The 10,994-nt window shown below is 41.0% G+C and overlaps 1 protein-coding gene across 1 annotated transcript; it reads left to right on the forward strand.

Moving 5' to 3' along the window:
* Positions 1-4,640: 4,640 nt before the first annotated feature.
* On the forward strand, positions 4,641-8,159 carry LOC107098183. The gene is made up of 4 exons (XM_015395698.1): positions 4,641-4,845; positions 6,428-6,793; positions 6,879-7,003; positions 7,077-8,159. Exons 1-4 carry the CDS (start codon positions 4,770-4,772, stop codon positions 7,239-7,241), a joined length of 732 nt encoding a protein of 243 aa, XP_015251184.1. The 5' UTR covers positions 4,641-4,769; the 3' UTR covers positions 7,242-8,159.
* The last annotated feature ends 2,835 nt before the right edge of the window (positions 8,160-10,994 follow it).

Raw genomic sequence — 10,994 nt, forward strand, 5'->3', positions numbered from 1 at the left:
CTTCTCCTTCTTTCCCATCGCTTGCCAAAGGTTTGCTTGCTGTGTCTAAAAGCAGCTAGCGGCAATAGCCCCGATAGACACAGCTCATTGGCTAATTTATATCATGTGCAGGCTGGTACTGGAGGGCTTTACCGTACAAACAGGAGAAGCGGCGCAATTGAAATTAGACACTGCTGTTGGAAAACATGTGCTAATTCATAAATGTTTTAAATCAGGCTGGGTCCGGATTAGCCAGCAGGTGGGTCTGGATCCGGACCGCGGTCCACTAATCCGTGACCTCTGCCCTAAACCAAATGAGTAAGTGCCATAGAAGGACTCTCCAAACCAACTTGGACAGATGCAGTAATACTCAGAGGTTCAGCAGTGACATCTCTTGCCAACCGTCTTCTTCAGAAACTCTCAAAGTTTGTCCTCAAACTCTGAGAAGATTAGTGAACCAGAATTCAACTTTGGAAATATTGCCCTCTATTTCTTTCAAAAGACTTGCTATTGTGGCCCAACTTTTTGTTCTTCATCATTAACATGAGCACTGCGAATAGGGCACATTCCTTCCCATTTACTTTTTAATAACTCCCCTGCCACTAAATGTCATGGCTTGAGTCTGGCAAAAAAAGCAAAATATCAGTAGGAACTAAGTTTCTAAAACCAGACAGCCTCTTCTACCTTTCTGCTCATTGAAATCCTGACCGTAAAAAGCACCAACAAGATTGGTGACAAGAAGAAATCCCTAGGCTTACCAACAACAAGCCCATATTTGAAGAAATATCAACTCTGTGTACAGCTCTAGCCTCTATAAAGCAGCAGCACCTAGGGCAAAAAGTGGTATCTGGCATGACATTTTTAAAACTGGCATATGCCAAAGACATTTCAGGTAAAATTTGTTTACCAACTTCAGCAATTGCATAAGTCACTGTTTTACTGGTATGGCACTTCTATCAGGTGGCATATTCCACTAATTTATTTGTAAGCCACTTGCATATTTATGATAGGACATCTGTTGTCGTCAGTCCCAGAAGAAGAAGCAGAGCTATTCATTTGATTTAGTCAGACTATATGTGTGCCTGTAGGCTAATGCTTAGTAGATAATCTGCAATCAGTGCTTACTGTGGTATTGAGAACAGGCTTTTGCTTTCAGAAAATTCAGTCACACCGGCCCGGTCTTGAGCTGGCACAGTTACTTTTGGTTGTCAGGAATTATCCACTGAATCAAAAGTTTCCCACTTAAAGTTAACTTGGCCATCTACTGTTCAGATTTTTATCTTAATTTCTGTCAATATAGGGTTCTTGTATCTAAGTCATCTTAACTTTGTTTTAAATGCAGAGAGACTCTGACTAATACAGTAATCATTATGAAAAATGTTTATAATCTTGCACCAACATAAGCCCGATTTACACTACCCTTTTGAAACCGTGCTGAGAACGGTCCGAGCACGGTAACCAAAATAACTGTTGAGTGTAAATGGAAAGCAACTGAACTGGGCCGTGCCAGATCCAACCAAACCGTGCTAAATATAGTACTAGTTCAACAGTAGGGCTCGGCACGGTTCAGTTGTGGCTCGGTTCTCTGATAACAAAGAGTGCATGAGCAGACCACGTCATCTCCTATTTACACTCAGCTAACTCATTTCGCCATGTCTGGGATTGTAATGAACAGATCTGTTCCCAATATTAAGCTCACTATAGTGAACCGTGCTGCCTTGGCAATTTGTGCCATTTGAGGAAGAATAAAAAGAAGAAACCTTCTTTGCGTGCGCCCTGAGCGATTTGAGCCGAGAGTGATTTGCCCACGATGGTCGGGAATGATTCCTGATCAGGAGTTGGTCGTGAGAGGCGGATCGCCGCTCGTAACCCCCTCAGGCTGAAAGTCGGGCCGATCGAAAGATTCTCGCACGACTGGAAAGTCGCACAGTGTATGCCGGGCTTAATCCTCCAATGTCACTGTTCCCCAGCTTTGCCTCTCTCTTTTGTGCTACTTTTCTCTTTGTTTCCTATGGGTTTCGTTTGAATTTAACCACTGTTGCCAGCTAAATTATTGTGTTGACTCAGTCTGCCCCTCCTCCTCTGTAGCCTGTGGCAATAAACCAACCAGCTAACCAGTTAGACACGGTTAGCTGGTTAGCTTATTGTTCTGATTTGATCCACCTCTCCTTTCCCCTCCTCCTTGTTGAAGCCATTCATCATTGTTATCAGGTTAGGTCGTTTATTGTTCGGGCTCGGTCCATACCTATGTCTTGTTCTGTGGCCTGTTGAAGCTCATCACTGTTAATTAGCTTATTCTTTTAATTACAGAACCACATCTGTGCCTTAATACAAATTCCTTTTAAGTTTTGATTTTCATCATGTTTGCTTTTAGTTTAATGGTAATTATTTAATATCTAATTAACTGAAACTTAATTAATTAAAAAAATTACCTAAAGACTGTTTCTTCCTTGATTCATCGATATTGCTGATATTCTTTTGTGCTGTTTTGGTTATATCAAGTCTTTTAATGCATTTGAGTACTATTTTGAACCAAGTTTTATTATTAAACAGAATAACTACTGTACAATGCGATCATTAGTTTAATACATTTTAACTAGATAATGTATGGGTGCCAGTGGCTATATTATATCAGTTACTGATTCATCTCTTAGAGGTAGTGAGTCATATCCTTTTGAATTGTGTTGGAGCACTTTCAACTGGTACTTTTAACAAGCTTGTGGTTAAAGCAACTGATCGTTTTGAGTAAAACGACACCGTAACAGGGGTGAACAGGAAGGAAAAAGGCGTGGAAAAGAGGTGCACCCCCTTTAATCAACCAATTTAAAACAAAAACACAGCACAGTTACAGAAAAAGGATGAGCAATAGACTTTCTACCATATAAAGATTTTCTTGTAAACAAACTATCCATATTTTCCAAAGCACCAGAGTTTTGATGAGCTTTGAAACCTGCCCTAAAAAAAGAATAATTTCTGAGGGCCCAAGCTCAGACAGGCAGTGTGAGGCAGAACAGTGCATTGAGTAGTCCTAATATGACAGTTATATAACATCTAGAAGTGGGTTACAAAGTGTCAGGTTGGGTGGAGGTTTAAAGGAACCAAATATATAGACACTAAATCTGAGGTGGTTTCTTGCTACCTTAGCAACAAAAGGTGGTAACAGAAACAAAGTCATAAACATACCAAAATACAAAAAAAAAAAAACAGAAAATGTCAGGAGGAGAGGAACCAGCAATTGAACCAGTGATTGAACAGAGGTCCAGGCTAATCAGCAGATTGGGAGCAGGTGTTGACAGGGGAAGAAGGGAGCTAAGATAAATGAGACTGACACAAGAGGGAAACAGGGGTCAAACAAGAAATATATAAGAACTCAAATGCATCCATAAAACTCCACAAAATGGGAATTAAACCAATAAAACTAGAAAATACAGAAAAAACATAAATGAAAGTGAAACTGAAAACTCAAAAAGAAAACTTGAACAGAACCAAAAAAGTGCAGAATTGATAGACAGAATCATGACAGTAAGCATGGCAGGGAAAAATAGTTGAGATTCAGACCATGGCATAGCAAAAAGGCATGGCATGGTAAGTAGTATTCACCCATGAAGGCTGACAGCAACTGGCATAGTGTTGATTTGAAACAACAAAGGTTGTTTAGCAGGTGAACTAGCCTGACGTAGTCCGACTCAATTCTAGTCAGAATATCTTCAGAATAACTTCCCCGAACTCAAACCTTGTGGGCGGGACTAAGTTCGGACTGGCACCCAGGCTACAGGTGAACTGAATTACATGATAAATTGGCAGAAAAAAAAAACGGGAATTCCAACAGGTGAATGTGATCTAAGTGTTTACACTGGCAAGAATAAAAAGCAACACAAACAGAATTGAACTGGAGCAGACCTACTGAAAAGATCTTAAAAAATATAACATGACATGGTAGAACTATATTTGGACCAAAATGACTAAAGAATAAACTAAAAAGCAGGAAAAGAGACCTAACAATATAAAAAAAAAACATACGGCTAAACCATAATAATATAATAGGCTTCGGCAAGATCAAAACAAAAAATCCCTCAGATAAAGAATTAAAACCTAATTTAATAACGAGCAGAAATAACGAGCACACAAAGTCAACTAAAGAAAACATTGTTTAATAAACAAAGGAAAAAAAACACACAAAATGCTATTCAAGAACCTTTAATCACCACATTCAAGTAGAGCATCCTTAATGTATTTACATAAAAAAGTCGACGTTTGACTAAAAATGTATTATTACTTATTATTATTACTTAAAGTGACTATACAAGTATTGCTTCTTTGGTAGATGTAATGTTAAATTGTATTGTAATAATTTGCTAATTTTGCAGCAACTGTTTGCTTTGGAAATTGTTTTGCTATGAGTTGAAACAGGATCATTCATCGGCTGAGGGATTATTAAATGTGCGTGAGAGAAGATGATATCTTCTTCCTCAGATGTTTTCAACACATTTCAGCTAAAGCTGCTGACAGCAGAGAGCAGTGGCTGTTCTTCAGAACGATCTAAATGTATTTACTAAGGTTCTTAAAAGGAAATTGAACTCAACTTCCTTTTGAGAACCTGTAATAAGTGATGGAAGATATAAAGCTGTCAATAACAAGAGTACCTCCCACACACTCAGAGCTCAGAGGACAGAGTCTGAAGAGTTTCCTCCTCTAACCACGGATGAGTTGTTGTTACATCCACCCTCTACAGTCCGTATAAACTTGCAGAATTTGTGCGCGTGGCCGTTTGCCTCCAGCCCGTTTGCGGGATGAAAGCCAAGTGGTGGAGCTGTGTGTTGGGACTGCTCTGCATGCCTGCTGAGGTGATACTGAAATCATACACGGGTGAGTTTGTTCACGTGTAACACAAGACAGCTCTGGGTTAGTGATCTGAGGCAGGTTAATGATTAGGATCCATCTTTTTCTGTAGTTTTACAGCCATTTCATGCTTATGTCTATGATATTTTACCAACATGTACCCACTGAACAGTAACAGTGGCTATATTTGCAGGCTAGGCGGGCACTTTCTGTGACTGCATGTATGTCATTTGACTAACAAAAGTAACCTTTTAACAATTTTATCACAAAACACAACTTATTTCATTGGAACTTTCTGACCAGCCTAAAGTTGTACATTGTTGTAAACTGGGAGGAAAAGATTTGCATTTGTTATTATTGGTATATTTTTGGATGATAATATAAAACAGGATGGGGTGTAGAAGTATATAAAACAGGATGGGGTGTAGAAGTGAAGAAACCCCTTACTTTGGTACCCCTAAATCAAATTCAAAGCAATTAATATATCAGAAGCTACTACATTTTTTGATAAGTCTACACAATCTAATCAGAGTAACCCGTCCTGTGAACCCCAGGAGTTATATATATATATATATATATATATATATATATATATATATATATATATATATATATATATATATATATATATATTTAGTGAACAAACAACAGCATGAAGGCCAAGTAACACAGCATCCAAAAATGGCAGGGCAGGCTGCAAACTATGAACTTTGGCTTCATCAGGACGTCCAGTTTACCCTGTTGACTCTGGAGGAGCTGCAGGGAACAAAACAAACAAATGGAAATAGATGTTGGGGGAATTAAGATTGCAGCTGTTTGGCTAAAGAATGGACACAACACATCAACCTAAACACTGCATACCCCATTAGAGATGTGGTGGTGCAAGCATTGTGTTATGGAGTGCTTTTCGGCAGCAGAGAAAGGGATGATTTTCTGAGGTGGTGAGAAGATGTAGAGTGTTACACACAGGGCTTTACTGCGGGAAACATGTTAGAGACCCAAAAAGGTTTGAGGCCGAGTTAAATAAACATAGATCTATAGTTACTTGATAATATTTGTCTGTTAGAATGACCCAGTGAAAGCATGCGCCTATCTGATTATGATCTGGGTTCAAATGTGAATATTGATGTCCAGAGATGCTTTTTTAAAATAAATTTTAATCAACAATTTCACTCTCTACACATCAAGCAAATACTATAGAAGAATTTAAAGATAATAGGAAGCAAATTTATCACTTGAGCAACACATTTTGTTTTTCCCATCTTCCTGATGATGTCCACAAGCCAGAACGCATCGGTCAGCTAAGAACGTTTTAGGCATTGCTACACTCTTTCCCATTTCGCCATTTCGATGCACCTTGGGAGTCCGTGAAGTTGATCCAGTAGAATTCAATTTTTTTTTATCTAAACACGAGCAAAGCTTTAGAGAGTCAAACACTAAAAGACTTGCAGCTAAAACAGAAACCTAAAGTAAATCTACAAGCATCGACCCAGACGATTTAGATACACATCACCCTCAAGTTTTCATAAATTCATTAAAAAAAATGTTATGTTGGTTTTGTGATAGTGTTGTGCTGTCAACCTATAACAAGCACTTCTTTATCTGGCAGCTTCACAAAGCCCGTCATCTATCTCATATGTGAGGGTCAATTCATCGATGGAGATTGAATGCAGCAGCAACCTGGAGAAACCCACTGGCCTCAGTTTTAAAAGGCACTTCCTTGGAGATGAGCAGATTCTGTACCTCTTCTACGGGGATGGTGCTGGAAAACTAACCAAAAAAGCAACATTTAAAGAAAGAATTGATGTAATCCAAAACCAGCCGAAAACGGGGGACCACCGTAAGGTCAGGATCAAGCTGTTCCAGATGGGGCGGAATGACACAGACTTGTATTACTGCAGTTGGACCTACATGAATGAAACTAACTATGTTGAGTTATCCCTTGAGAGCAATGGCACCGTCATCATCGTCTCAGGTGAGAAATTGGTGGTGCTTAGTAACATCAGTAGAACTGTAATGCTACACTTTCTTCTTTAAAAATCTAATTTTCTCCCTCCCAGAGCATGGACCAGAGATAAAGGGCAGTGACCATGCTCTTGAAATGACCTTGATCTACTCTAGCATTGCAGCATTTACCTTCATATTGATCGTCATCATCGGCATAATGACTGTGAGGTGCAGGAGGGTAAGGTGACCTGTTCTAATACCAGAGAGTTAGAACCTGTGCTCAGACTGATCCGATCATTGTGTCCCTGCAGTTTAAAAAGGATTTCACACCTGACAGACCTTATGCACCTCCCTTACCTCCAAGACCTTCACGAGCCCCCAGACCCATTCAGCCTGGGAACATTTACCCGCAGGAGCCGAACCCCTATCATTGCCCCTACATGATGACATCTACAAACGACTACGGCATCTGGTGACGCCCAGAGCAGAAGCGAAAAGACCATACAAATCTGAGGCCTGCAAGTGAAGGACGCTAAAGCTACTCTGTCTGACTTAGAGGAACTGCTATCTTTAAAATCAGCTTTTAGCGATGCCTTCATCTTTTACAAACAAATGACTGTTTTTGCTTGCAGAAGTGTGTCTCAGCCACCACATCCTGAATGAACCGAAGTGTGTATGCATGTGAGGCAGAACTCTGTGATGGAAAACTGCAAAGAAAAACTTTCTTTACATATTCTGATTGTCAAGATTTACTTGACCCGTTAAGTTGTTCCATGTACGTCATGTTGTCAAATTATTTCATGACTGAAACATAAATATAGGAAAGGATTTAACATAAATTTCTGTCTATTCATAAAATTAGAAAGGTGCTTTGAAGTATCACCCAGAGGATTTAAACTTTTGCTGCTCAGCTGTGCACCATTTAGATTAATTGCATGTGTGATTTTACTACTTGGAAAAAATCCAAGGCCTGAGAGGTTTGTAAAAAATATCTGTATAACAAAGGAAAGGTGAACGCACGGTCATGGAGACGTTTAAAGGAGAGCTATGGAGACATCAAAGGATAAAACAACTTCTGGTACAAATCCTACAGAGCACTTTTTAATCTCTCATCTAAATATGCATATTACATTATTTCAAACCAATTAAGACATGAAGGTCCACCTTTGTCACAGTGAGCAAAAACAATGGAGCAGCTAAGAAACTCATAGCAAAAGTAGAGGATCAAGATCAACGATGACACGAGGTTGATACATGTAGGGTGTACGCCACATTTAAAACCATTGCATCATTTCACATCCGTTTGACAGTTTGTTTTTTTTTGTAATTTTTGTCACACGGAGTCGCATTAAAGATATTTGAAGACTGTCGTTGTGAAATGAAAAAATAAAGTGTGAGAAAAAACATTCTGAGATTTGAGAACTTTGAGAAGACACCCTAAGAATTCATCTTCCCGTCCCACATTAGCTGTTTGCAGTGTAAAGAACATGCAGGTCTGCAAACAGAAAGAGACTCCAAAAATTATATTCTTGATAAAGTCACCTTTTTGATTTTCTTTGTTTTTACATCAAATCTGCGCTTCTCTCAAATTTGAGCTGGTTGTCTGTGACAGGAAGGAAAGGAAAGGGAAAACCGTCTTCACTAGTAAAGCCACTGTCACACCTTGACGTTTAGCCAGCGTATGCTTGACGTACAAAAAATCTGGCAAAAAGGCTGGCATACAATGGATAAGTTATGAGTCAGTTTTGTATAAGTCAAGAGCAAGCTAAAGCATGCTGGCACACATCAACATATGACAAGTACGTCAAGAAACGTTGAGCATGCTCAAAATTTTGCATATGTCAATTTTCTTGACGTATGCGTTATGCATAAGTTAGGCTGTTGCTGGACATGAGTTCTGGACTCATTATGAATAGTGTATGTATACACCCAAAATTAAAAACATGCATAGAAAATTGAGTGTATGCCAGAGTTTGTAATGATTCTGGGACGACAGACATATGCCCTCTAAATCGTCAGACAGGGACTTAAAGAAGACACAATTTAGATGGGTTGCACTCATATCAGAGCTTATTTATCAAAAAGTAAGAGTTCACCAGAACAGGTCTTATTCTAAGATCTCACCAAGTTTCCAGCATTCTTCTCAAAATGCTCTATCCTCCAAGGAATAAGGGAGAACCTGGAGAAGTTGATACTGTTTCACACAATCAATTATGATAAAAAATATCTACTTGTGAACCTATTCTGTTTGGGTTTAAATGGATTATATGCTGAGAAACACTACAGTTAGCAAATCATGCACCCCAAACATCTGGAATGAGTTAACAACAACAACAATCTGTCATGATCTCAGCACTGATGCCTGGTCTGATTACCCATTTCACACACTTACTTACGTGTGGGGTCACCAAAGGCAGATGGTGAGGGAACAGACAAAGAGCAGCCCAAAGACCCCTTATGATGAGTAAAACAAATGAATATAGTATTCCCTCGCCCAGATGCAGGTCACTTGCTAGCGTGCCCCACTCTGGAGTCAGGCCTGGAGGTGGGGCACGCTAGCAAGCACCTGGTTGCTGGGATTTTACCCATGGAGCCTGGTTGGACATTGCGAAGAGGAAGAATTGGTCCCCCTTCCAGTGGGCTCACCACCTGTAGGAGGGCCCAAAGGGGTTGGGTGGCAGTCGAGGGCGGGAACCTTGGTGTTTTGATCCTTGGCTGAAGAAGCTGGCTCTTGGAACATGGAATTTCAACTCTCTGGTGCTGGTGGGGAAGGAGCCTGAGCTAGTGCCCAAGGTTTAGAGGTTATGGCTAGAGATAGTGGGACTTACCTTAAAGTATGGCTGTGGCTCTCGAACCAGTCTCCTTGAGAGAGACTGGACATTCTTCCACTCTGGAGTTGCCCCTGGTGAGAAGCAGGAGTGGGCATACTTGTTGCCCATCATCTTGATGCCTGTATGTTTGGGTCTCCCTTGTACTTCTGGGGGATATAGCCATCACGGGGGCACGGGTAGACATAGACTAAGACAAATGACAATAAAAGTTGGCTTCATCAGGGCGTGATCTACAGCTCTCAAGGTAGTAGTTCACAGCCGAGTGTGAAGCGGTTGGAATGATGATCAGTGCCTCCAGACCATGGTCTTGATTCAGAAAAGGCTAGAGGGCCTTCAACAGGTTAGGGAGGATGTACTGCCTCTAGTGGAGTTTAAGTATCTTGGGGTCTTGTCCATGAATGAAAGGAAGTTGGAGCGGGAGATTGTTGTGGTGAAGAGAGAGCTGAGCCAAAAGACAAAGCTCTCGATTTACCGGTCGATCTACATTACTACCCTCTGTTCATGACCGAAAGAACGAGATCCCAGATACAAGCAGCTGAAATGAGTTTTCTCCATTGTGTGTCTGGGCTCTTCCTTAGATAAAGGGTGAGAAGCTCAGCTCCTCCTGGACGCCTCCCCGGTGAGGTGTTCTGGCCATGTCTGACCGGGAGGAGACCCAGGGGGGACCCAGGACACCGCAACCCAACCCTGGATAAACGGAAGAGGATGGATGAATGGATGGACGCACCTGCTTAGGGCCGTCCAATTTTCATTACACACTCATCTGATCCACCTGCATTAGTCACTATATAACCAGCTTTCTGACCAGTCATCAGTGCCAGATTATTTCGAGCCGTTGGTGAGATTTATTCTAGCATTCTTGTCTTCTGACTACCTAATCCTGACCTGTTCTGCCTCTTGACCTCTGAGCCTGCCTATTCCTCTGTTAGCCTGACCTTTCTTATGACTCCTGCCTGATTTTTGGCTGCTTGTGTACTGCAAGTGGAACTGTGACCCGAATCTGTCTTGGATTCTCCTTCGGCACTTCACAGGATCTCTGACCTTCTGGCACTGACAACCGACCATGTCACCGACATCAGCTTTTGCTTCGACCTCTGGAGCACCCTGAATACATTCGTCTGCTCAGTTCTGATATCCTGCCTGTCCTCTGTCCACCAATACATAACTCTCTGGGACTCTTTGTGCGGCATCCGCCGTGCCGCGTTGGCAGCCAGCCAGCTGGAACTATCCTCTATCTTTGGATTTAGACTGAACTATCAGAGGTGTCAAGTAACAAAGTACAAATGCTTCGTTACTGTACTTAAGTCAGTGGTTCCCAAAGTGTGGGGCGCGCCCCCTAGGGGGGGCGCAATGCCATTGCTGGGGGGGTATGGATGAATGAAAAAAAAAAAAAAAAAA

The sequence above is a fragment of the Cyprinodon variegatus genome, unplaced genomic scaffold (genome assembly GCF_000732505.1).
Source record: "Cyprinodon variegatus isolate N-32 unplaced genomic scaffold, C_variegatus-1.0 Scaffold26, whole genome shotgun sequence".
Classification (NCBI taxonomy): Eukaryota; Metazoa; Chordata; class Actinopteri; order Cyprinodontiformes; family Cyprinodontidae; genus Cyprinodon; species Cyprinodon variegatus.